The sequence below is a fragment of the Sorex fumeus genome, unplaced genomic scaffold, assembly GCF_029834395.1.
Source record: "Sorex fumeus unplaced genomic scaffold, SorFum_2.1 ptg000078l, whole genome shotgun sequence".
Taxonomy (NCBI): Eukaryota; Metazoa; Chordata; class Mammalia; order Eulipotyphla; family Soricidae; genus Sorex; species Sorex fumeus.
The window spans coordinates 6,202,737-6,230,180 of NW_026606135.1; the positions used below are offsets into that span (position 1 = coordinate 6,202,737).

At 44.6% G+C, this 27,444-nt stretch overlaps 1 protein-coding gene across 2 annotated transcripts; it reads right to left on the reverse strand.

The window, feature by feature from the left end:
• Nucleotides 1-3,786: 3,786 nt before the first annotated feature.
• Nucleotides 3,787-27,444, reverse strand: TMEM72 (transmembrane protein 72). Of its 2 annotated transcripts, XM_056130518.1 has the most exons (5): nt 27,188-27,444; nt 9,669-9,735; nt 6,885-6,956; nt 5,375-5,514; nt 3,787-4,265 (listed from the first exon to the last, which is right to left on the reverse strand). In XM_056130518.1, the coding sequence occupies exons 1-5, from the start codon at nt 27,255-27,257 to the stop codon at nt 3,787-3,789; spliced, it is 828 nt and encodes a 275-aa protein (XP_055986493.1). In that variant the 5' UTR covers nt 27,258-27,444. The 2 variants fall into 2 exon arrangements, with proteins under 2 accessions (XP_055986493.1, XP_055986494.1); XM_056130519.1 differs by lacking the exons at nt 5,375-5,514; nt 27,188-27,444 and having other exon boundaries at nt 9,669-9,677.

Genomic DNA, 27,444 nt, shown 5'->3' on the forward strand with positions numbered 1-27,444 from the left:
GTGTGTGTGGAATATCTATACTTTAGAATATTATTCAGCCATTTAAAACAAATGAAATAAATATATACATCATGGCCTTCATTAAACCCCAATAATATTATGCTAAGTTAGCGGTCTCTGAATTTATTTACGTTACACCCCTCTTTTCAGAAAAAAAAAATCACTCAGCACCTACTCAGGAAATTTACCTTCAAGTGAAAAACAAAATGTACCCAACCCCACCTCCCCAACCCCAGTTGCACCTAATACTATCACCATCCCCATGGATCATTCTAGCACCCCCTAGGGGCTGATACTGCCCACTTCAGAAAACACTGTTAAAACAAGGCACAAGAGACCACAAATTATATGGTTTCGTTGATATGAAATGCCCAGAAAGGGGAAATGTTTAAAGCAGAAGGGTAGATCAATGGTTGCATAGGGTTGAGTGGGGTGGGCTGGGGATCCAATATATATTAGGTTTTTTTGATTATCAATGCTAATAAAAGCACTTAGGTGAATTTTATGGTACTCGAATTATATACCTCTTCACAAAAATATTTAAAATCTAAAGTAATTCCATAGGAGTTTTGAAGAGAAAGAGCATAGTGGGTGACTCCCAGTCACAGATCCTCCTGACCGGGATTTTCTTTGGCTCTGTATAGGCTGGAGGGTGGTGGCCGCACCCTCCCAAGTCAAGGCCCTGGAGTGTGGAACTGAGAAAGAAGCTCCTTTCTCATTTGGGAGAGTCAGTAACAGCCTTGCCCCAGAGACAAGTCTTGATGACGCACTTCCTTATAATACCCAATCCCAGAGGAACAAGAACTCACATTCACACAAAGAAGGTTATTTTAAATCACAGTTCTCTTCTTTCTTGAATGAGCCATTGCCATCAATCCTGAGAGAATTGCAATTGTATCCACTTTACAGGGGAACCCAAGAACCACAGAGGCAGAAGGTTGGTTGCGGTCATGCTCACGCTAGCAGCAGGTTCTTTTAATGCCACCAACCCTGTGTTCTGTAAAATGTAGATTTGGGACCTACTTAACTTTTCACCAAGGACAAAAAGAAATAGAATTCTTTAGAATTTATATGTCTAAATTAAGATCTGTTGATACGCAGCCTTTCCTTTCCTCAGAGAGACTCACCTGAAGAAAATGTCCCATTGTAGGGACAGCAGTGGTTTGGATGTGGCTGTAGTGTGCCACAGGCTGGAAACACTATGGAACAAAATTCTACGGAAACCTACAGCATTTGTTCATGTGCTTATGAGGAGTTACCTTTCTGGACCAATCCACTGACTCAGGTGAGAATGCTAGACTCAGTTAATGATCTCAATCCAGATTTTTCTTTATTTTTTTTCTTTTTGCTTCCATTTATGAGCGTGTTGGGGAACTTTACTTTTCTAGTCTAAATCAGACGGCAATCATCTTGGCCAACCTCTACTGGTGCATTGCTAGAAGACACATTCTTAACTGATGCCAACCACTAGAAAACACAGATGTCTCAGAGCCACATGTATATTGGACCTTTGGAACTCCCAATACATACCTAACCTCTAAAATGCTTTCCGAACTGTGCTCTCACACTTAGTTTTGCCAGTGTTTATTATTAAACATAATCTTTCAACTCTGACTTTATACTTGCAGTCTGGCTTCCTGTTTTCATTTCTGCTGATTTGGTATTTCTTCCCCAGAGGCTGTGAGGCTGTTTGTGTCCAGATCACACCTGCACTCTCCACAGGACACATTTAAGGTCTCTGTTCCAGTTACTTGGGCTCTTTCTGTGCACAGAAGGCTACTCAGATCCACCTGGAACTTTAAGAACTGGAGGGAATTCCTGAAGACTCATATCCTCTATACTGTCCACTATCCATCAGATATAAACCAGACGGCAATCATCTCAGCCAACCTTTACTGGTGCATCGCCAGCATATAGAATTTCAAAATCCTAACATGAACCCTGAATGGCCAATGAAGAAACAGTTTCACTACTTCCACCACTGAGGATTGTGGGAATGTGCGAGTTTGTCTTTTCTCATTTGGTTCTAAGAAGAACTGGGTTATGGAGGAAGAGTTTTCTTTTACGGGGTGTCTGGTATATTTAGATACAAAACTGATTCTAGCTCCTGGTTGGCTGTTATTTCTGTGTGTTTACAAAATAACTTACAGGGTATGTTGAAAGATGCACAGGAATGAACATACTATTCTTGTTAAGACTTTAAAACACGCATTCCAGGCTTGCTCTATAGAACCCTAGTGTTGCACACACTTCCTGCAAAGTAACATAGTTGTTTTTTTTTTTCATATTGCTCATTGAGTTTTCTTATGAAGAGCAATGCATCTTGCCTCACTTGCAATAACCAAAGAACCAAATGATATTTTCCTTTTGGGGGGAATGGTCATACCTGGTGGTTCTTGAGGGTCAATCCTAGTGTTGATTTAGGTACCATATGTTGTCAGGTATTTAACTGGGGGCTCCAGTATGCAAAGCATGGATTCCAGCTCTTTGATGTGCTTTTGTTGCCTCCCTTTCCCAATGACTCATTTCATGATTAAACTGTATTGCAAGTCCTCTAGCTACAAGATAAAAGATTCAAGTTTGGGGGCTAAAGCAATAGTATAGTGGGTAGGGCATTTGTCTTGTACGCGGTCAACCCAGGTTTGATCCCCGGCATCCCATATGGTCCCCCAAGCACCGCCAGGAGTAATTCCTGAGTGCAGAGCCAGGAGTAACTACTGAGCATCACTGGGTGTGACCCAAAAAGCAAAAAGAAAAATTCAAGTTTTTTTTTATCTGTTATAACTTAACTGTTGCTTACATATCCCCATGGTAGGAAGTTACCTGCCAATCCCCATACTTCCACTTCCCCTCCTTTCCCTACCTCCCTCCATTTTTAGCAAACATATAATTGTCCCCTATTCTGCCACCAGATGCATAGGTGTCACAGAGCCACCAGTCTGTGCTGTGTGAATCTCTAGGGCACAATCCTCTGTGGTCCTTGTATAGAGCAGATACTGTGACTTTCCCTGCTGAATGTTGTCAAGAGCAAATACTGTGGCTTTCCCTGCTGAATGTTGTCACTGCTTTTGGGATCTCTTGGCTTATGTCATCTACTCAGAATCTTGAAAAAGTCCACATGGTGTGGATGCAGGGAGTGTTCAGCAGCGCTCTGGAATGAGCGCCACTCATGTGGCCTGGCTTTCCCTGCAGTGAGCACAGAGTGGCATTGTTTTGTCGAGTGGCTCTGTGACTCCTGCTATCCCGGCGCCAGCCCAAGAGTATGCAAAGAATGTGGGCCGCTGCTGGGTGCTGCTCCCACTGGAGGCCCCGCACACTCGCCTCTCCCTCTCCACCCGGGACAACCCTCAACACTCGCCTTCAAGGGGTTTATGTTATCAGTGAATCCCTGGGCCTTCAGAGTTGAGATGTTGGGGCAGGGGTAGAGTGGACGTGAGTCATGGCTGAGAGCTGAGCCCTCTGTCAGGAGCAGAAGAAACTGGATGGCTTCCCCTGGGACTGAGGCAGCCCTGAATGGGGTGGGAATGACCGTCTCGGAGGGGAAAGTCTCTTCTGCATCTAGGAGGAAGGGCTTTGAGTAGGCTGGAAGCTGTGTGAACTTCACTGATGCCTCCCAGTGAAGTTCACTGAGATCCCTCTCAGAGGCCCCAGCTCTGCAGAGTTGATAAAGATCCGTTAAAAAGCTCTGCTTTAGAAAGGAAGGTCTTGACTGACGTCAGGAACTCTAGGCAGGGATCTCTGGAGACCGACCGCTTGCGGAGTGTCCCTAGAGCAGGAGCGAGCAGTTCAGAAAAGGCCGGCCCCGGAGAGAGAGGTCAGGAAGGGTGGGGCCTGCGGGGGAGGGATGATGGGGGTGGTGTCAGAGGTGGTCTCCTCAGGCTCGCTGTCCTCATCATCCAGGCCTCCGGCCAGAGATGGGATGATTCTGACCACACTGTCTTCGAAGTGCACCTGCTTCCTCTTGGCCAGCCCGTCAGCTGGCTCTAGCGTCAGCTCCGTCAAGGCCTCGGGGCACGGGAGGACTTTGGGCTTCGTGGTCCCCTTGAGGATGCTCTTCACGTGGAGGAAGAGGGAGCTGGGCCCCTCCTTGAGGGCCTCGTGGAAGGTGTAGGTTTGCTCCGTGTCCCCAGAGCCAGTGGTGCTCATGGCGCTGCTAGCGGGGTCTGTGTACTCCTCTACAGGGGCCGGCCCATTGGGCGCAGGTTTAATTTTCTTCCGCTTGCTCAGCAGGAAGTAAGCCAGTCCAGTGGTGATGAGCATGGAGCCTGGAAAAGATCTGGGTGTTCAGGATGCTGGATCTGCCCCCCGAAAGAAGTCAGGAGCTGTCCACACTCATGGTTCTGAAAGGCCACCTCAGTGCACCTGTGTGGTCACACCCAGCCCCCACCTGAGCCTCAGACCTTCATGTCTAACTCGTCCTCCACCTCCACCGCAGACTTAGTGGGTCAGCATGGTGAGGATCAAGGGAGCCATGTTATGATTGCACTCTTTTGAAAACCACAGCACCCAAAAGGAGAGAGAGAGCAAAAGGGTATGCCCTGCCACAGAAGCAGGGTGGGATGGGGGGTGAGATGGGGGGTGGGTGGGATACTGGGATCAGTGGTGGTGGAGAATGGGCACTGGTGGAGTGATTGGTATTCTATCATTGTATAACTGAAATCTAAGCACAAAATTTTGTAAGTCTTCAACTGTACCTCATGGTGTTTCACTAATAAAAATTTAAAAAAAAGGGGGGGGGGGAAGCCATGTTAGAGAACCCATGCTGGGGTTCTCACTTTCACCCTTTGTGGGGGATCCTGTGCCTTGGGCCCCAAGCCTGAGAGTAAATGCTGGTGCTGTCACCCCCAGGCTTCTCACAAGGTGCTCAGCCTCCTTCTCAAGAGAGTTTGTTGGGCCTCCCCTGCTGGGTCCTGAAAAAGTGGTGAATTTGCATAGCTAAGGAAGAGGGAGAAGGTGCTGACATAAAAGGTAATGGATCGATTCAGGGAGGAGGAACCTTCAAGATTGAGCTTCTATGCTAAAAAAATTGTGTGGAGGAGGGAGAGTGGGGAGAGATGCCAGGCCTGGGAGTCTGCTGCAGCCCATTCAGACAGGACTTCCCGCACACAGAGGTGTTGGGCATGGATGGGTAGGTGGTAGGGAGACACAGCTAAGTTGGGGAGAAAAGTGACCCTCTCGCATCCCCTGCAAGCTTGTGTCTCTGAGATAAGGCCTCTTTTGTTGATATAGATTCTGGAGGGAGGAGTCACTCTGGGGGCATTCCTGCCATCTAGGCAGCAGGAGCTGCTGCCTCATTTTTACCAGTGCCAGCAGAAAGGGGGCTTTCAGGCCCTGTGCTCAGTCTGCCTGCCTCTCTACTTCCTGGAGGTCCTACCTGGGATAGTCACATGCCAGACCAGGACTGGGTGAAGGAAGCAGGCCACAGACAACAGCATGTAGGCCAGGAACTTCTGGAAGCAGCCCAGCCATTGGGCCTTTTCCCTTGCTCTGTACGCCAGGGACCCTGGCTGGCACCTGGTAGGGAGGGAGTGCAGGATTAGCAGGAAGCAAAAGGCACCCCAGGAAAAAGCCCCTGTGATGGGCACAGACACTGGCTGGGGGCAGGTCCTGCAGTAGCTTCTGGTTGATTCTGTGCCTTCACACACACACACACACACACACACACACACACACACACACACACGCTGAAGTCCTTACTAGCTTCTCCACAGAGGTTACACATTTTCTGCAAGGTCATTCATCCTTCTGAAGGGGGGAGGGGAGGGAAAATATCACCCAGGACATGGCAAAGGCAGCGAGACAATGAGGGACATTCACAGGGGAGGGAAGCATGTAGCATGGAAAACACCGAGACTTGGATTGTTTTGGACTGTTATGTAGATTGTGCACTGCACAAAGGACCTGGAGAGAGGGATGGAATGCAGCTGATGTCAGGAGACAGCATCAGCCCCGGTGGATCTCTATCTTAACCTGCATGTGTGGACCACTCATATAAGCCTGATCTCAAGCAGGTTTCTTTAGGGGTCACTGCCTCCAGGTTTTCAAAGGGGGAAAGTGACAGCCTTTAGACTCCTCTCCTTTATCTGAAAGCTTCTGGAGCAGGACTCTGGAAAGCAATACGCTCCAGGTTAGTTTTAGGGGAAAAGGGTGGCTTAAAGGCAAGACTGACCTGCCAACACTGCTGACATGGCTCTTTGGTGCCCTCTGGTGGTAAATAATTTATTCAGAGCAGATAAAATGCCCCTTTATGCCAAGGACTCCTCCCTTCTTTGCTAGTAAAAGGATCCCTGACTTTCAGCAGAAAGCAGGGAAGCCTGCAGTCTCAGTGACCCCTAGAGGAAGGAAGCTTTTCAAGACAGCTAGATTTGGAATTTGGGTTTTTTGCTGCCCATGGAGAAATCCAGCTGTGTAGGTTCTGAAACAGTGCTTCACAAACAGTCCTTGATCTCACTGACCACAGCTTTCAGGAGCTTAGCACTGCTGGGCCACAAGAGGACATGGCCCTGCCTGATCTACTGTGACCTTGACATATCCCTGGGTCCTGGTAGGGGATGGACTCAACTCTTTCCAGCCCGGTTCTGCCTGCCCCAAACCAGGCTATTGTGGCATCCTGTCCTTCACTGCATGATGGGCTCTGCAGGGGATTCTGGGTGGGAACTGTCTCTGAATGCATGTGCTAACTTATCCCCTTGGTAAAAGGGACCACTGGTCCCGGTGGCCTGAGCCCATCCAAAGTCCTGCACTCTCTGCACGAGGGGAGAGGGTCTCACATCCACAGTTACTTGGGGAGTGAAACATTACTCCGACTGTGACCTCACAGGTGGCAGCTTCTGGGAGGGCCCAGGGCTGGAGACAATGGAGGGGCTGTTCTGAAATTTACTTACCTGAAGCAGAAAGCCAGCAACTGAGCCACAAAGAAGGCTCCTTCACACATGGAGACCGCGGCTCCTGTGAACCTGTGGTGGACACAGGAGAGTAAGTCCATTACCCCACTCCCTTCGCCATTCCGGAACTGTGATCTCACAGCACACTGGACCTCCCCAGCATCTGTAGCTGCCACTGATCCAGACTTTTCTGATCTGTTTCTGTCTCCATGGCCCTATCCCCAGAAAGCTGATTTGATGCCAGACCTTACTTTGGACTGGGGCTTGGTCTTGGAAGGGATGATGGATGAGGACCATTAGATGGATGTGGAGGGAGCTGCAGGTCAGCAGAGAAATGCAGACTCTGATGTTCTTAGACCTCCTGTCAGTAGATGGGCACCCGCTGTCTGGTTGGACATTCCATTATTCAAACAGTTGCGAGGGCTGTACTCTCAAAACAGCCCTAGCATCACTGTCACTCTATCACTCCCTTTCTCTTGCCTCAACTGCATCACAGGAGCTTGGGGACTTCCACCCGGATCTTAGTACCTGGTACTGACTCTTGGTTTCCCTGACTCTCCTGTTTCTTTAGTCTGTCGCCACTGGGTTGCCCTCAGGACTCCTGACATATGAATTGGATGTTACTCTTCTAATCCAGAATCCCTATTTCCGATTTAGAATGTCCTGGAGAATTTGTAAAATCATAGATTCTGGGTCAGTTCATGATTCCCATATCAGAATTTTTGGGAAAAGAATGTAATTTGTCACCAGAGAAGGGTCTTGTTGACTTTTAGAATTAAATTTTCCTGTATGATTTTTTAAAGCACAGATGAATTTCCACATCTCTCTAGCCACCAGAAAGCTGTGAAGTGACATGGGGTCTTGCATTACCTTCTTGAAGGATCCCCCCTTTCTCTTCTTATCTGTCTGGTAATTCTTTCTTTCTCTATGCTCTAAATGTGAGCGGATCTGTCAGGTTGTGAATTGCCGAGGGAAGATCCTGCTCATTCCTCCATGTGGCCAGGACCCACCATGGAAAGGCTTGTAGTTATGTATTCCATGGGTATGCTTCAGAGTAATCACTGAGCAAAGGGTAATCACTGAGTAATCACTGAGCAAAGAGTAATCACTGAGGAAAGGGAGACAGGGGGTTCCTTTTTTCTTATAGTTATGGACATTGGACATCGCTTCTGCTACTGATAAGGTCTATGATCACAGGCGAGGGGGTTGACATTTTTTGTGCTGCAGTTTCCTTCTTGGTAGTTTGAGGGTAATTATAATGCTCCCAGAGCTAGAGCGATAGCACAGCGGGTAGGGCATTTGCCTTGCACGCGGATGACCCCAGCATCCCATATGGCCCCCCCATCCCCCGCACTGCCAGGAGTAATTCCTGAGTGCAGAGCCAGATGCTCAGAGTAACCCCTGAGCATCACTGGGTGTGACCCAAAAAGCAAAAAACTGATTTTAAGGACCAAATAAGTTGACTTTTATAAAGCCCTATGAATGTGCCTGGTACATGTTGATCATTATATACATTTTAGGTATGTTTCTCTCTGTGTGAGCATTTACCATTCAATCTCTCCTCTTTCCTCTTCTACTTATGCCTTCCAGTGTTTACTTTGGTCATAAGGAGGACAAGAAGGAAGAGGATTGTCTGGCCATTGAGGAGTGTGAGTGTGTTGATCTCACAGTGTACTCTGGGTAGAGAACATAAACTAGTTCAGAGTAATGGCTGAAGGACCCAAGGCCAGAATTAAAGAATGTGTCTTCTAGGACTGGATCACAGAGTCACCAGATGTGCAGGGTCCTGGGTGAAAAGCAGACCCGAATTGTTTGTTGTAGTAGGATAATGCCCTCTACCAGAACTTGACCTTCATGGGTGAACTAGAGGACCAGGTGAAAAGGAGGTGATGTGGTGTGCTTCTGAATTCCAGAGAAACTTGAGCCCACTGACCATAACAGAGTTAATAAGATGTAGCAGGAATAGCAGGCATTTCTCTCAGCCAGTGGGACTACAGACTTAGGATGCATGGGGACCTCCTGTACCCTTAAGAATTGACTGCTGAGGCACTGGGGAGAGAGCCTGTCGGACCTCTCTACCCCCACTCCATAGGCTCTCTTCTTCCATCACAGTGACATTTTTTGTGCTGCAGTTTCCTTCTTGGTAGTTTGAGGGTAATTATAATGCCGACACACAGTGCCGACCCACTCCCCTCCCCTTCAGGAAGGGTTTGAAGAGGCAGCTGGCAGAAAAGAAAGGACCGGGGCTGCAGAACTAAATGGATCTGAGCTGGATCTGGGCCCTGTTGTTCACGGACTTGGTGATGTGGGTTCAGCGACTCATTCCTGAATGTTCTCATCTGTGAAATGAGGACATATTGTACTTGTATAGTGCAGCCAGAGTTAAAAGACGCAATTTAAATAAAACATTTGACTGTTCTTGGCATGTAGAGGAGATTGAGTAGTCCTTTGAGCTTATTCTCCTCTCTAGACATTAAGTATTTTCTAAATAAAGATATAAAGGAAGAAATGGATAAGCATGTGCATATGCGTGTAAATAATGGCGATGGAAGGCTGAGTGGAAGAGTAGAAGGATAGACAGGTGGGTGAATGAAAGAATCATTGGTTGATTTATGAGGTGGTCTGACAAAAATTCTGTCCAAATCAGGAGAAATCTTAGAAGACCCCTCTATCCCTCTTTTACCTCTGGGATATGAAAGAATGGGTATAGGGTACTCCTCTGGGTCAGTGTCAGCATTGGAAAACGACACTTAGGCAGGAAAGAGTGCATGCCCATATACTCACAGCAGATAGAAAGCCAGGCTCTTGAACTGCCCCTGCAGGAATGTTTCAGTGCCCACGCCGATCAACACTAGGGGACGAGGAGAGTGAAGAGTGATTCAAGGTGTTCCTTTCATAGCTTATCCTGTGGAGGACTCCTAGGTTATTTTATTTATTTATTTATCATTTATCTATTTGCTTATTTGTTTATTTATTTATTTACGGTTTGGGGTCACACCAATGTTAGTCCTGCCCTGCACTCAGGAATTACTCCTGGTGGTGCTTAATTACTTCTGGGGGACCCTATGGGATGCTGAGGATTAAACCTGGGTCTATTACATGCAAAGCAAGCAACTTATACAGTGTAATATTGTTCCAGTCTCCGCAGTGAGCCTTTTCCTTGGGACTGAGAACCAGGACAGGCTCTATTCCCAATGACACACTGAGCTGTGGCTGGGGAGGTGCAAGAGAATAGAGAGTCTTCTGGATTGGTCTCTGTCACCAGAGAGATTTTAGGCTGAACCCTTGATCACAGTACCCCTTCATTTTTTGGGGACCACATTTGTTGTTCCTTCCTCTCTTAGAGCCCCTAGAGACTAACAGCCCAACAACCCTCTGCTTTGTATCTGTACTTCATGTGCTGTAGCTTCAAAGTCTTCTTCACTGTCTTCTAGCCCATGGCAATGTGTGGAATGTGCCAGTTATCAATACTTGGTCATTAGACCTTGTCTCTGTCCATTTCCTTTCCAGATCAGTATTCATTTTTTTTGATGTAGGAGTACTGCCATTTAGTCAGCCACTGATTAGCTGATTGAATTGGGCATGAACTCCACCTTACTTTTTTAAAAATTTTTTTATAATTTTATTTATTGAATCACCGTGAGAGCAGTTACAAAGCTTTCAGGTTTAAGACTCACTCATACAAACAAACACCCGTACCTTCACCAGAGCCCATTCTCCACCACCAAAACCCCCTGTAAATCCCCATCCCACACCTTCCCCCTACCTGTGGGGCAGATAATTTCCATATTACTCTCTCTCTCTCTCTACTTTGATCACATTCAATAGTTTGACACCAGACTCGCCATTATTATTTGGGATTTTACCCCAACACCCAGATTTGCTAAAAAGGCAACAGTAGACAATTTGTTTTCTATTGCTGGTTAAGAATAACATATGATATCTTGTGGCTGCACGATTTTGAAATTCCAAAATTTTAACACTTAAATCTGAAGGGATTTCTGCCCAAACCTGCTGGGTTCCAAGATTTGTTCCTAAGTCTCAGGGATCATGGCCATTAAGCAGCTTGATCAGGATCCGGAAAGGCCGTTCATGGGTGGAGACTTGGGGTCTCATTGGGATGGGGAGGAAAGGGCTGGATCCACCCTCATCCTGTGAGGCCCCGGGTGTCTTGTCACTTTGGGCCCAAACCTGACTGTCAAATGGCCTCTGATGGATGGGGGCCACTGAGCCACCAAGGGGGAGCAGGTGGAGGGACAACACCCTTTCCCCGCTGGGTTGGCCCAGCAACAGTAACCTACTGCAGGGTCCGGACGCATTTCTGCCAAAAGCTGCTGGGTTTCAAGATTTGTTTCTGAGTCTCTGGGATCATGGCCATTAAGTAGCTTCATCAGGAGCCAAAGAGGCCATTGTGAGTGGCAACTCAGTGTCTTGTTGGGGTAGGGAAAAAGGGCCGGCTCCACCCCCATCCCGTGAGGCCCCACGTGTCATCACTGCAGGCCCAAACCTGACTGTCCAGTGACCTCTGGAGGATGGTGGCTACTGGGCCGCCAAGGGGAACAGGCCAAGGCATGAAACCTATTCCCACCTGGGTTGGCACAGCAGCAGTAATCTACTGCAGGGACTGGACACATTTATGCCAAAAGCCATTGGGTTTTGAGATTTGTTTCTGAGTCTCTGGGATCATGGCTGTTAAGTAGTTCGATCAGGAACCAGAGAGGCCATCCCTCTAATTATGTAGCTGAGCCGGAGGTGGTTTGTGTGTGTGTCTCCCACATACCTAACTTTTGGGCATTTACTTTCTTGGTAAACTTTGCCCCAAGTTTTTGGGGTCTGACCAAAGGCACAGCAGTAATTTGGGGGTATCTGGAAGTCTGAAGCCACCATCAGGCTGCTGATGCACTGGCCTCACAGGTATAAGTTGACCTACTGGCGGCACCATACCCCCCAGTCAGTATTCTTGCTGTTGCTGTGAAGTAATCTTCACTTGCTGACTTGTGGCTGAGTCACACAATCTTGGCTCACTCTTTTGGACTCAGCACTGATTAAGTCCTTGGGATTCTTCGCTGTCAGGAGGTACTGCTTAGCCTCATCTCTCTTCTGCCTTTTTCTTGGCCCTTGGTGTGTGTTGAGAACCTGACCTTTCTCATTTGTTCAGTGTGAATTTTGTCTTGGCCCCATCTTTGCAGACTTGCTGTCTCCCTGTCCTGTCCTCATGGGGACTCCCTTGCTCTCATGGCTATAGTCAACCAACCACGCCTCTGACTCATCACCTTATTGATGGAAACATCCACAGACAGCACTGAGGTTCGCCAGACCTTCCTTCTGGACGCCATTGGCCCACTAATCAGACCTTTTTTGGACCTAATTAATGACATTCCAAGGACTCTCAATTTTGGGTCCTATGAAGTCTTTGGCTTGGATGATACTGGTATTTGCTGAATTGTGACTTTACATTGTGTTCCTCTGAGAAAGTAAGGGAGTGTGACTGGACTATTGTACATGACAGTTGGTGTGTGGCCCTTTGCTGCTTAGAGGACTGCTACTTCCTTGGCAGAGACCCAGGGAAAACTTTCATTCCTGTTGTCCCAAGCCCTTTGTCGAAGAGCAGAAATGCTGCCTCTTGAAATGCAGGGTAGATTGCACACTTAGCTTCACCCAAACCCCTCATTTCTGGAATGTGCTGGAAGTACTTCAGGGAATGCTTTGCTCTCTGAAGGGGAGGGAACACCTGAATTTCCTCAGTGCTGAGAGCTCTAGTGCCCCCTGTGCTTCCGTCCAGAGAAGCAAAGGACACTGAGAGTCTGTTCTCTCCCCTTGCTGCTGCTGGACTCCTGTCAGGTGAGAGGAGGGCATCAGCCTGAGCCAACCAACTCATGGGGCACTTACTGGTTTGCACACAACGGCCACACGTCCTGGAGCTTCCTAGTCACCTCATGAGATGGAAATTTCTACTCCCCCAATTTTTTAGGGAGAAAGATGAGGGTCTGTGGCCTTGTGTGATTCCTCAGAGAACATGCTAGAAAGTAAAGGACACAAGGGCCAAACTTGAGATTTCTGGCTTATGTCATGTAATTTTCACTACTTGTCAGTGTGTGCTTGTTGTTAAGTGACATGTGTGTACATGTGTGATGTGATGCATGAGATACGTACGTGTGTGTGAGTAAGGATGTGTGTGTGGGTATGAACATCTGTGTATGTGTATGAGTGTGTGTGCTGAGTTGAAAGACTCCCATTTATTTAGTTTGCAATAAACATCTTATCTGCTCCTTGAAATCACTACCTCATTTGCCCCAGCCCCCGTCTCCCTTTTTGGGTCACAGTCAACAATGTTTAGGTGTTGCTCCTGGCTCTGCACTCAGAAGTTGAGTGAGCACTGACTGAGCACTCCTGGAGGTGCTCAGGGGAGGATATGGGACACCAGGGATAGAACCCTGGTCAGCTACGTGCAAAACCAATAGCCTATCCTCTGTACTCTTGCTCCTCATTTCCTCATTTTGGGGAAGGACTGAAATCACGTCAGCAGTCTCTGCAGATTTGCATGCTTTATGGTCGGTGACCAGCAGATGGCAGAAAAGGGTCTTGGAAACCAGTATCTTTCCTGTGAGAGCTATTTAGTGCCTTTTCCTTTTAAAAAAACTGTTATTATAGTTAAAAGTAATGTGTTTACAATGGTGTTGACATTTATGACCTTGGTATACACAGTTACCTCACCCAGCCACCACTGAAGTGCTTAGACCCAAGACCCTCGCCCCCCCACGCCCCTATGTCGTGTTTAATTCACCTATTTCAAGGACTGTTCTGAGCAGCTTTCTTAAACTTTTTCCACTTCAAACTCATTTTTTGTTGGAGAAATTTTTATGCAAACCCAGGTATGTGGTTACAGAACATAAGTAAAGCAGATACGTAATAGTGAAGTTGGGCACCCATTCTTTGCAACTTTTGTTTGAAAGGTGGACCTAATTTCCCTCCCTTCGAATGTGGGCTGGCCTTAATGATTCACTTGTCTAACAGATTGTTTTGGAGGCAAACACTTGTTTGGCTCATTTATGAAGAGGTTTTAGTTTGTCCTCAAAATGTTTGTTCTGGGGGAAACTACCATATAGGAACTTGAGGTCTCCATGTGTGAGGAAGCCCAGGTGTGTGTGTGTGTGTGTGTGTGTGTGTGTGTGTGTGTGTGTGTGTGAGAGAGAGAGAGAGAGAGAGAGAGAGAGAGAGAGAGAGAGAGAGAGAGATGCACAGTCTGCTCAGTGCTCAGTTATGCCTGGGACACATGCTCACAGAATTTATTTTGGACATTGCAAACCCAGAATATGTAAAGCAGAGATACACATATAAATGTGATCAACAGTCAGAGCCAAGCACCAGATATATGACTGAAGAAAAGCCATCCTATCTATCTTACCTGGAATCCCTATTATCACCAGGAGAGATGCATTGTCTTGATTGTGTCCTGTCTAAAATCCTGAGCTGTACAGAGTTTTGAATAGACTAAAGTGATGATAGTTTCAAGCCACAAAGTCTGGAGTAGTTTGTTATCTGGCCCCAAGTAACTGGAAAGGCAGCTTAGTCTGTTCTCCAATTAGCTGAACATTTTGGATCCCACATCTCTCTGACCGTTCTAGTCTATAGTCAGTCTTTTTTCCTGCAAATAGGATCCAAGTGTCTTTGAATGCCTGGTCCTCTCACTGAGCCTTTGAGTGAGAAATCTGACTACAGTTTCCTATAGACCCTATAGCGTTTGCCTTCCTGAACATAAATGTGTGCATGTTCTTGAAGATGCAGTGCCTAGGAGTGGAGCTTGTATCTTGGGGATTCTTCTTCCACATAAAATCGTACTGGTGGTCTTAGGATTTAATGGTGAACCCATGAGGCCCTGTCTCATCCTCATTCTTTCTATAGCTTCGTTGTACAAAAATTGCCAGTGGAAAAAGTGAGGAAAGCAAAAATCAAGATTCCCCTACCATAGAAATATGTATATGGCATCACCATAAAACATGAGCCTTGCAGGCTTATTGAACTGTTATGACAACAGGTGTGTTTAGAAAGCAATCTAGTTTCTGTGCCAAAGATAAAAAACTGATTTGACCGAGACTTCAGTTACCTCAATATTTTTTCCAGGGGGCCATCTCTAGCACTGCTAGGAAGTGAATGTGAGTGCCACTGTAACCCAGTTACCTTTGTCCCAGTCTAACAGAACCACATCGCAAACTCACCCCTGCATAGTCAGCTCTACCCTTCTGTATCACTGCTCCGTACAATCCCTAGGGAAGTATCTTGAAAGGCATCTGGTTAGAGCCAACTATTCCACATAAAGATTGCAGACAATTCTAGCCTCTTCATTATGCTGTCTTTCCTCTATCTCTTTTCTTCCTGTCTGGACTGGGTTCAACCTTAGCACAGCATTTTTATTGCACAGAGGCTTTCCTCCAGTCCCCTCCCTGAGCTGTATTCAGGCTTAGCAGGGATCAGAGACTTGGGTTAAAGCCTATGGTGAAGGCTTGGGTCAGGTAGCTACCTCTTAGGCATCTCTGGTTTCAGAGTGAGAGTGGATGAGAGATCTGATGGGGTGATGTTATAGCACAGATGACACGAGGTTTTACTAGATAAGCAAATTTAATCACTGGGGGAGGGGCGGGTACATCCAGCAATGATCAGGGGTTATTCCTGGCTCTATGCTCAGGGATTACTCTTGTGATCCCTAAGGGGACCATTTGGCAGTGCTTAGGGAACCATATGGGTGGCTTGGGGATCATACCCATGACGGTCACATACAAGACAAGAGCCCTACCCTCTGTAACTAGCTCTTTAGCCCTCAAGTTCTTAAGCAAATAATGACTTCCTTTTCTGCTTCCTGATATGTAGCACTGTAGCACTGTTCTCCTGTTGTTCATCGATTTGCTCGAGAAGGCACCAGTAACATCTCACACAAATTTTGAGACTTGTTGTTACTGTTTTTGGCATATTGAATACATCACGGGGAGCTTGCCAGGCTTTGTTGTGCTGGCGAGATACTCTCGGTAGCTTGCCAGGCTCTCCAAAAGGGGCAGAGGAATTGAACCAGTCGGCATGTTGGCCGTGTGCAAGGCAAATGCCTTACCCACTGTTCTATCCCTCCAACCCCCTGATATGTAAAGTAGCATTTAATATAAACATGTATAACTGGCTATGACTGTCCAGTCTTAGTAAATTATAAAGTGTGGTGCAAATGTAGTTGATGGTTAATAGAATTATTAGGAGAGGTAGGCTATTCCCATCAATAGTTTCAAGGAGGAAGGATAAAGGGTTTATTCTCATCCTTTCCTGCCCTTATACACATTTTTTAAAAACTGTGGATTAAGAACTATTTTCTTTACATTTATGTTGCTCATTGATTATCCTGTCTTGGATCCTTCCTGTGGTCTCAATTAGGAAATAAATAGTTCAAAATCCCATAAACTTCAACATATTTTTATATAATACTTTGTGCATTGAGGGACTCAAAGGGCTCAGGCCATTGTGCTCCTGAGGCTGGGGCCTGTCTTGGTATTGATTGATGAGCAGATATCTATCCACTGCTGCCTTTATCTCAGGACAAACTTCCTAGATGGCTATAGTTCCTTGGTTCTGATTCCATCTCTGGGCAATAGGATACTTCACAGATGCATTTTGGAAAAACATTACAACTGGATTTTCTTATCTGGAAGTAATGTTGGCCCTGGATACCTGGGAATCCTTATAGGTATGTCATTGTCAGTGCCACTGAGACAACCTCAGATCTAACTATATTGTACTTGTCACTCCTCTTCATTCTTGTATATACATAATCCTTCATCTAGGATATTATCCCAAATCCTACAAGCATCAGGGTCTCCAACACATCTCTGACAGAACATAATGGGATGATGTCTGTCCCAGGGATGATTTAGGTGAAGAAGTGGTCACAGTTTGTAGAGGTGAAAAATCTGAAATTGCACCATTTCTAATAACATTGAAAAGTTGGAACCAGTTGCTAAGAATCTCCTGAGACTCTAGAGTTACCTCTATCATTTTATTTACATAAGAAAAATTATTGCAGACTTGAAGCATGGAACAGAGGCTTTTGTATGTATTGAGATCTGTTAAGTCAGTTCAGATATGAATAAAGAACAGTAGTTTAGGGAGTGGGTACAAAAATACAAGTTTAAAGTTGGAAATTTTACATATTTATTTATAAGGGATCTTAAAGTGTAGTGCAATACTTCAAATCTTCAAATACCTCATGAGTTCATTTGGTGAGAAAATTTTGAAGGTGAGAGTTCATCTATTTTCATTAGATTCTCTCAAGATGAGCCAGGGACAAAAGTCAGAGATGTGAAATTTACTGTTGAAGTTCCTGTGGTAATTCTCAATTATACCCTTCAAACTTCAACCCTCTCAGTTTTTAAGCACTTTATCATAGAACTTACACCCCCCAAAAACCTGTTTCCACACTTGTGCATCTGGGCTCATACATGTGACTGGCTTTGATGTCATCAACCAAATATGTGAACTAGGCACAAGAAGAAGGCCTGCCCTCAGGTGTCTCTGCCATGTCATGGACATACAATGCTGCTAGTTGCAGTAACATGAGGGGCGCATAGGTTATCCAGGCCCAATTTAGACAAGTCAAAAACTCCTATATCTAAAAGCACACAGCCAACACTATCAAAGATCCTTGCCTGCTTGCACAAATGTGTAAACAAGAATTTATTACCATATACTACTAAGGTTGGCCATTGTTACACAGTATTATTTTGACAACAGATAACTAAAATATCCCCTTAAAAAGCTTTATTAAGATATATTTGACAACAAATTGCTTGCATTCAATGCATGCAGTTTGATAAAGACAGGCATATTTATATGTCCAGGAAAACTTTACTACAATAAAAGAGACAATTGTCTGTTATCCCCAAAGCTTCCTAATATCTTTACAACTCTACCCTTCCACCTTCATATTAACTCCCAGAGAACTACAGATCTATTTTCTGTCATTAGAGATTACTTTGCTTTTTAAGACATAAAAAGGTTACATATAGGGAATCACACACACTTTTGGCTGCTCACTTTTGTTTAGTGTAATTGTTTTGAGACTTATTTTACAGCATATGTGTCAAGAATTCATGCTTTTCTATTGTTTAATAATACAAATGTACTTTTTAAAAATATTTTTTTTTATTTATTTAGGGTCACACCTAGCCATGCATAGGGGTTACTCCTGGCTCTGCACTCAGGAATTACTCCTGGCAGTGCTCAGGGGATCATATGGGATGCTGGGAATTGAACCTGGGTCAACCGCGTGCAAGGTAAACGCCCTATCCACTGTGCTATCGCTCCAGCCCCAATACAAATGTACTTTGATGAGTTTATAATTCCTCTATTCACAAGCACTTTGCTGCTTCTTTATTTTATCTATTAGAAAAATGCTGGGCTGGAGCGATAGTGCAGCAGGTAGGGCGTTTGCCTTGCACATGGCTGACCTAGGTTCAAGTCCTCCATTCCTCTCGGAGAGCCCGGCAAGCTACCAAGAGTATCCTGCCCGCACAGCAGAGCCTGGCAAGCTACCCATAGCATATTCAATATGCCAAAAACAGTAATAACAAGTCTCACATTGGAGATGTTACTGGTGCCCACTCAAGCAAATTGATGAACAATGGGAGGACAGTGCTACAGTGCTACAAAAATGCTATGAACATTCATGCACAATTTTTATATTGACATTTTCTTTCTTTCTTCCTTCCTTCCTTCCTTCCTTTCTTTCTTTCTTTCTTTCTTTCTTTCTTTCTTTCTTTCTTCTTTCTTTTTGCGTCACACTTGAAAAGCACAGGGGTTACTCCTGACTTTACACTCAGGAATTATTCCTGGAAGTGCTTGGGGGACCATATGGGATGCTGGAAATAGAACCCGGGTCAGCCACGTGCAAGGCAAATGCCTTACCCACTGTACTACTGCTTCAGCCCCTATATGGACATTTTCACTCTTTCCTCAATAATAAAACCACTCCCCAGTGATGCTGGAATGTCTCGAGGGCTATGTACTCTGATGCTCAGAAAGTCATATGATGTTAGGGATTGAACCCAGGAAGAGTGTCTGCTTGTATCCTAATGACTACACTATATCCTGTTCCCTATAGATTTAAGATTTGTGTTTTAAAGAAAATGCCAAAACATATCCGAACTGAGTACCCCATTTTATAACCTCCATCCATATGAGAGTTCTTTCTCCTTGCTAACACTTCAACACTTGGTTTGGGTATATGTAATTTGAGACATTCTGTTAGGCATTTAGGAGTAGCTCATCATAGTTTTGATTTGCAATTCTATAAATTAATGACCAATGAAATGAAACATTTTTTTCATGTGCTTATTTGTCATCATATTATTGACTTCATTTAAAAAATTGAGAAATAAAGAAATCAAGGGGGGGGGTGTAGTAAGAAAAGGCAGATGGGAAGTAACAGGGGAACGGGGTCAAGGTGGTGTGGAGGAGAGGTATAACTATATTGCCAAATCACAGAGTTGGCAATACTGAAAACGTTAGATCCAAACTACAATAACCAAATGTAAAAATATGCCTGTCAAGGTGGCAGGCTGGGAATAGGTGGGAGGGACACTGGTGGAGGGAAGTTGACAATGGTTGTAGAACTGGGAACATTGTAATCCAAGTCATTATGAATAACTTAGTAACTCATGGTACTTTAATAACATTTAAAAAATAAAAAAATTCTTTTAACAGTCATTTGGAATGTTGATGGCATATAATTTTCCAATGTTTTTCTTTTATGATTGAACATTTGGCATTTTATCTAAGACACTGCTCCTTACGCTATTATTCGGGACTTTCTAGTATAAAAGTTTTATATACTTTTTAAAACTTGAGTTTAAAAGCTTTCAGTTTTAAAATTAAGCTTATAATCAATTTTGAGTAATTCACATACAATAAAATATAAATGGAAATTTGTTTTTTCCCTGTAAATGGATATTTAATTGCTCAGTGCAAACAGATGAGAAACTTGTCCTTCTTGTAGAACAAAGGCATTACAATTGCCTTTTTTTTTTTTGAAAACTCCATTGTTTGTTTCCACATGTTTTTTGTCTATCTCTGGACTATTTTATCTTCCATTGCAACACATGCCTTTTTTGTTTGTTTTTGTTTTTTGGTCCATACCTGGCTATGCTCAAGGGTTACTCCTGGCTCTACCCTTAGGAATTACTCCTGGCAGTGTTCAGGGAACCATATGGAGATCATACCCAGGTCAGCTGCATGCAGGGCAAGTGCCCTACCATTTTTACGCACTCTGACCCCTATTACAATTGTCTTTGTCAAAACTATGCTTTCTGGATAGATTTTTCTGTAATTAGATTTTTTTGCGGGGATGGGGTTGGCATTGGGCCACATCTGGAGGTGCTCAGAGATTACTCCTGGTGGTGCTTGGGAGCTCATGTGTGGTGGCAGGGGCAGGATCAGGCATGTGCAAGGTAAGTGCCTAATACGCGGATTTATCTCTCCACCCCTGTAATTAGACTTTTTATGGTTAAACTTCAAATAAAGTAGTATTAATTTTCTTTGTTCTTTGCCTACAAAGTATCTTGATTATTTGAAACTTTGTTTTTCCATGTCAAATTTAGAAATAACCTCTCATTTGTAGGAAAATCCTGCTAGGATTTTGGTTGGAATTTCATCCAAACTATAAGAGAGAATTGATATTTTAAAACTATTGAGTCATTTGATCCACAAATAAAAAGGTATTTCTCTATTCATTTATTTTTTTTTACTATCTCTCAGCAGTATTTCTCAATGACATTTGAAATGTCATTGGCATATAAGTTTTTTACCCAATTTTCTTCCCTGTATGCTCCCATGTATTAAATATGCAAATATTTAAAAATTTTATTTTAAAATTGTCAGTTGCTAGCATAATGAAATATAATTGGTTGCTATATATTGGTTTTGCTAACTAAACATCTTTGTCACTTCTAACATCTTTTTAGAATATTATATATCAGATCTGCCATTGATAACTCTTTTCAGACTTTTTTCTTTCCTTGCATATCTATAAGCATTGTATTTGTCCTTTGTCTTATACTGGCTAGGATCACCAATATACTGTTGATCATAAATAATGAAAGTGAATAGACTTATCATTTTACCAATCTCAGAAGAAATGTGTTCAGTCTTTCACTTTTATGAAACTAAATTTCTATTACTGTTATGATGATATTTTCAGCAATTCTTTGCCAAACAAATGAATCCTAAGTGAAATTCCAGATTTCTTATTCTAAATCAAAGTGTGAGGACACAGGCACAAAGAAACTCAATTCAAAAAGAAATTCTTAAGTCAAGTTATATTATCTTTCAGTGGTAGAAGAGTGGGAAGGAGTAGGAATTTGCATGTACTCACTGGGACAATCAATAAGAAAAAGAAAATAGTCGGCATTCATGTGGAGAATTTGAAAACATTGTGGTATTTCTTGGGCAATAAATTCACCTGTAAATGTGCTGGAGTGTACAAAGCTTCCTTGGATGGCAGGAAGTGGTCACGGTGATATACATTTAAGAAGGGTGGAAATTAGCATGAGGTCCTGAAATAATTGCTTCAGAAGCATTAGTTGTGCTTTTTCTCCCCGCTATGGGTTGAATAGGGCTAAGGTCAAGCTGCATTTACTGTACTCTTTATAAAGTAATGAGAACATCTGGGTTTAAAAGCCCTCTTGCCTTAGTCTATGTTAAGAAGTCAAGTATACATTTGGAATGGAGTGTGGCAAAGGATAAGGCTGTTGGGAGTGAGAGTGTGGTTTTGCCTTTGTGTAAAGAAGAGGCTAATGGGATAAAAATCCAAAACAAAACAAGCCCCCTAAATAGGAAGGTTGATCCCAAATGGTTGAGTGTGAGAAAGGGCCTGTTATTTGACCAAACAGGGCTTGTGTAAAATGACCTTGTCTCAATTCTAGTTCATTTTCTTGTCAACTATTGTATACCCTTTGCTTTGGAGTTGGTTATCAAATGTCTCTGAACATCCAGTTGAAGTCACTGACTTGTGAGGGGGCATTCTACAGCATCAACACTAGACCTGCTGTTTATTGTCTGGTGACCTCTGCCAAGCTATCTAGCTATTCTGAGACTCATTTTCCTCATTTATAAAATAGGATTCGTTTTAACAATGACCCTCACAGACATCAGTGGGGCTGTAGTAAGATGATTTTATAACCCATTGTCACTCGTTTGTCTCTGGGCCCACAACTGGAAGATCCTGCTGTGTTAGTTCCCTCTGGAAATACATGTAGATTTGTCTGTCCAGGTAAGATCCAGGAGTGGCGTTGACTAGAGATGGTCATAATGGTATATATAACATGTATGATGATCATGTGTAATGACCATTCAGAGAAAGAAAATGAGTAGTTGGATCAAATAAATGTGTTCACATTTAGGAGACTATTCGTTATTCTTGCTTGAGCTTCAGTTAATTGGATGCATCTCACCATGACGCCACCTACCGTATCTGTGCCTGGTCAATTATGATTGATGGTAGTGACATGATATACGCTGAAGGGATAACTCAAATCAACCCTCTTGGTGTGCTCTGGCATTGTTGAGACACAGAAAGACATGTGCCTTTGCCTGATCTGAATTGAGGACACATTAATTAAAGTAGGGTTTCAGGAGAAGCTTGTCATCAGTTAGAATCTCTCCTCTTTGCTTCCTTGAGGAAGGTACCTCACCAAGCCTCAGATACTTTGTCATATGGTGGGGATGAGGATGACCATGATGGTGCTCTAAAGGTATCTAAATGGGTGTTATATTTATAGTATGTGGCACAGTGCTGGGTTCAGAGTAAATTCACAGCACTATTAATTATCAGATATTACACTAGGGCAGAGGATGAGAAAGTGGAAAATGTCTTCGAGGGTTGCAGTGAGAAGCCTTATGATGTAGCCCCTTTACACTGAGGAAGTTTGGGAAGCTTCCCCAAAGTATCTGGATACATTTTCCCGGTATTTAAATTTTCCCAGTATTTTCCCTCCCTTTATGGGAGGCTCCTGGCAATGGGAAGATCAAGCATTCCTGTCAGTGGTCATGGTCCAGGGAAACACATCTGCCTTCTTCTTTCCACATGACCATCAGAATACAGGGGGCCTATCAACCCCGACATTTCTTCCCTGTAGGCTTGGGGTAGTGATTGAAGAGTAGGGGAGGAAATAGTGAGGATTCACTTTTACACATAAATATAGTTGCAGAAGTTCAATGGAAAAGTCAGTCTTGCCTTCTAACAAGAGGGATATGGACCAATCCATCAAACATAGTCTTTTCCACTTTGTAGAGGAGGGACATCTGGACCTCTATGTTGCTCTGTGAGTTAAAACCCAGTTTACTATGTCCTCTCCTGATAGCATTTAAAGTGCCAAATTACAGGGTTGAAGCTTCCTTGGAACTTGAGTCTCTAAATCAGATTTGGGGATCCTGTCTTCAGTTGTGAACTGGACTGAGGGAAGAATGGTAGTTTACATTGAGTGGTGTGCTACGCTCACACACCAAGTGCAGTTTCAACTGTGTTTGCCTTTATTTGGTGACTCCAGGGGATACATATCAAACATTGAAACACAACGAAGTCTCTCTCTCTCTCTCTCTCTCACACACACACACACACACACAGACACACAGATACACAGTCATCTTGAAGTACATCAAGAAGGTATTGCAAATGAGAGTGAAGACAAACAAACAAGGAGAAGATCTAGATGATTTGGAAACTGGCATGCCCAAGACGGTTGGTTGATCTCACATTTTCCTCTCTCAACACCCTTTGCGTAAGGATTTGTTAATGTTCCATTTAGTGTTCCCACCACTCATTGCTGTTCTACCCTCCTGCCCAGCCTCACACCACAAATGGTATTGCGGCACAGACTCAATTATTGCCATCAAAAAAGAATAAACAGACCATGGCAGACTGCACCCAGATGGAAGTGTTTTCTACCTCATGGGGTTCCTAGGTTCCTCCCATACACACTTTTAGTCCATGAATGGTCTGTCAGGGTAGAGACAGTGCAGGTAGTGGAACAGAGAGAGCCACTATGTGATCTGGAATATTCTTTCCTTTCTCTCAGTCTTAACTTCTCTATCTGTAAAAGGAACTCAGAGAATATTTTAGTGGGTTAAAATCTGCGTCAAAAAAGCAGATGCTGGGAAATGAAAACTGATGTTAAAAATGAATAAAGAGAACAGCTGCACCGGGGCTAAACCAGTATAGGCTTTGTCCTGTCAGGATTTCTCCCACTGAACCAATAGGACCCCAAACTGGGGGCACAGCCTGATTTCACGGAGAACCAGCACATGTCAAGAGCTGTTTGCTGGCCTGGCAGGGCTCATCCAGAAATTTACTTAGTGAGCAAAGCGAACAGCCGCTGCATGTTGTATCAAAAGTCACTTACTGTCTGGTGCTGTCCCCTGGGGCTAGTGTCTTTGCAGTCCCTGAAAATCAAACTGCATCTCCGTCTAAGGAAAGGGGTTCTAGTTGCAAAGACTTCTGGATCAGGGTCTGCCAGGTCCTTACAGGTGACACTTAGAGTCACCCTGAGTCACACACTTTTTCTGGAATTTGGAGAAGACATATTCTTTCCTATAGGGGACAAGAACCACCTTAGGTCTCTGGGGGTTTCTGCAAATTGACAGCCTTTGTCTCAAGTCTTTGTCCTTACCAACAGCAAGGTTCCTGTAAAATGAAACCTGAATTTCTGAAAACAGATTTGGGGAGGGGGGTCGGGTGTAGGGAAGAGGCTTAAAGGAATAAGGAATGTGCAAATCGTACACACTGGAAACAGGCCAGGACTTTAGTGATGTTGGTAGAAATTTGAGATTTTCTCCAAGTACTAAAGCCCTTTCTCTTGCTTCCCTCTTGCTCCCAGCACTCCGAAAAGCCCAAACAAGATTACTGGAAAAACTGGTGATTGTAAGGCAGCTTGCTGCCTTTTTCAGCCTAAATTCTAACAAAACCAAATGGGTGGTCCATCCTCAGTATTAGCAAGAACGCTTTTCACTGAGATAAGGGTTAAGGGAGCAGTGTGTAAGTGCATGCATATGATATATATATATGTGTGTGTGTGTATATATATATATATATATATATATATATATATATATATGCATTGATAGCACTGGTAGCACTGCCCTCCCGTAGTTCATCGATTTGCTTGAGCAGGTTCAGTAACGTCTCCATCATGAGACTTGTTGTTACTGTGTTTGGCATATCGAATACGTCACGAGTAGCTTGCCAGGCTTTGCCATGTGGGCGAGATACTCTTGGTAGTTTGCTGGGCTCTCCGAGAGGAGCAGAGGAATCGAACTCAGGTCGGCCAGGTTGGCTGCATGCAAGGCAAATGCCCTACCAGTTGCGCTATCGCTCCAGCTCATATATATGTGTGTGTGTGTGTGTGTGTGTGTGTATGTGTGTGTGTGTGTGTGAATTTCTGTGTGTATGCGCAAGTGTGCACGTATGTATCTGCAGACCCTTCGACTAGCTGAGATAAATCAGACTTTTAGACTGTCCTTAGTGAACCTTTTTAGAGAGATAAGATACAGTTTAAAACAGGTTCCTATCTGGAATTGCAGCTCTGGGTAGAGTGTGGTAGTCAGAATCATCACCATGATTCTGATATCTGAAAGGGCTCTGTTTTCTATATTTGGAAACCAAGTACAAGAGTAGGACAGGATCAAGATCAGCAATGGAATACCTGCCTTTGAACCCCTGACACAGAAGCCCTGTTTGGTGTTATCACCCCTTGTCCAGGATGGGAAGTTTGAGGTGCTTGGTTTTATGGGTGACAAGGTGGTTCTGACAAGCTGGAGCTGGTTCCTATATCAGCTTTTATTCAGGGCCCTAAGCAGAGCAATTCCAGACCTCTCTTGATACCTGTTGGGCAGGGAGCTGGGGGCAGGGAGATCGTTGATTAGAACTCTGCCCCATTCTAAAGTTGAATGGCCAGTGCTCCAGGTTGGCGATCACTTTAATCAGCGAGTGACCTTGATCAAGGTCACTGTCCTGATTTGAATCTGAGTTTAGGTACTCTATCTCAAAACAGGATGAGATTAGAGCTTTTCCAACATCCTTCTGTGCTAATTCAAGGTCTAGATGAGAGAAGACTCTACTGACCAGTCTATTAGTGACTCTGACTGGCACCCTGAGGTTGACAAAGTCCCCCAAACTCTAAATTATGAAAGGGGATTTGTCTTAAAAAAATCTATATCTCCAGTTTCCCCGAAGATTGGAGCCATGTCCAATTTAAGCATCCTTGGCCCTCCAGAGCACCTGACCAGCACAACTGGTTATCTCCACCATACAGACTAGAAAGTACAGCCACTCAGGGGCTATGGGGCTCTCCCAAATTTGGCAAGTGCCAAGACTGGAGCAGGTTCCTACCAGCACTATCTGAGTCCCAGCTGGGGACATTTCCCATTTGTCGAGACCCACAGGTGAGATTTTATCTGGTGATAGGAAAGACTTTAGCAATGCAGGATGTCTCTTCCTTGTCTTCAAGGACAGTGGAGCCCAGCGCTAAGAGCTTGAGATGAGTGCTGTCTGCTTGCTTCTCTCACACAGACCTTAGTCATTTCAGGGCCTCAGGGAGAAGGATTGGAATCTGGGTTGGGAAGGTGAGAAGATGAACTCAACATGCCCACTCTCCTCTGAATATCTATCCGTCTATCTTCTCAGCAATTTATTCTGACCTGTGAACAGGATGGGTGAGGGAGAGAGGCCAGCCAGGGGAAGACCTTTAGTCTCTCAAGCCTCTGGTGCCTTAAGGAAATCCCCAATCTAAATCCAGCCCTGCCTGCAGCTCAGCCTGCTCCACGTACTGAGAATTCTCTCTGCAACAGGAATGTGGCTTGAGTAAAACAAGAAGAGCTCCATTGACCTTTCTGCAACTATGCAAGGAGACATCTGATTCACACATTTGTGCAGCCCTTAACGCCTTCACCTTTAGTCCCCTTCCCCACCTCAAAGCCCTCAGGAAGTGAGGCAGATCCTCTTGACTCATTTCACAAATGGGATGCTCATGCCCTCCCCCATCACATGGATGGGCGGGTGCCAAAGCTGAGACTAGCACCAGGCATGCTGGCTCCCAACCCTAGGCTCACCCCACTACATTATACAGCTTCACTGCGAGCGCACGTCAGAGCCTTGAGAAGGGACGTGGAAAATAGATGTGGCCAAATTTGTCTGCCAGCCCTGGTCTGCTATCCCAACACACCAGACACATCTGTATGTTGTGTCTAATGGGCAGGAGACTGCTGTGGAGGCGCGGTCTTACCTGCAGCAGTGCCAATGCCCAGGAGCCGGCAGGTATACTCCAGTCCAGTCCAGAACACCTGCAGCTTCATAGTGCCGAGAGCCAGGGCTGGGTCCCAGGAGGCAGCAGAGGCTCCAGCTCCAGACGCTCCCAGATGCCCGTGTGTAGCAGAAAGCTGTGGCTGCCAGTTCCTCGTCCCTGTTCCCTGCGGCTCTGATTTCTCAAACCAGTCCTGGCCACCACAGCCTAGTCAAGGTATGAATGGGGCTCACCTTCCC

Bases quoted from the DNA above. Each gene is read 5' to 3' on its own strand.
- TMEM72 (XM_056130518.1), bottom strand. From the start codon at position 27,257: ATGAAGCTGCAGGTGTTCTGGACTGGACTGGAGTATACCTGCCGGCTC. The intron at 6,957-9,668 runs GTGAGTATATGG...TGTCCACCACAG, and splicing joins AGCCTGGCTTTCTATCTGCT to GTTCACAGGAGCCGCGGTCT. The intron at 5,515-6,884 runs GTAAGTAAATTT...CCTCCCTACCAG, and splicing joins TTGCTGGCTTTCTGCTTCAG to GTGCCAGCCAGGGTCCCTGG.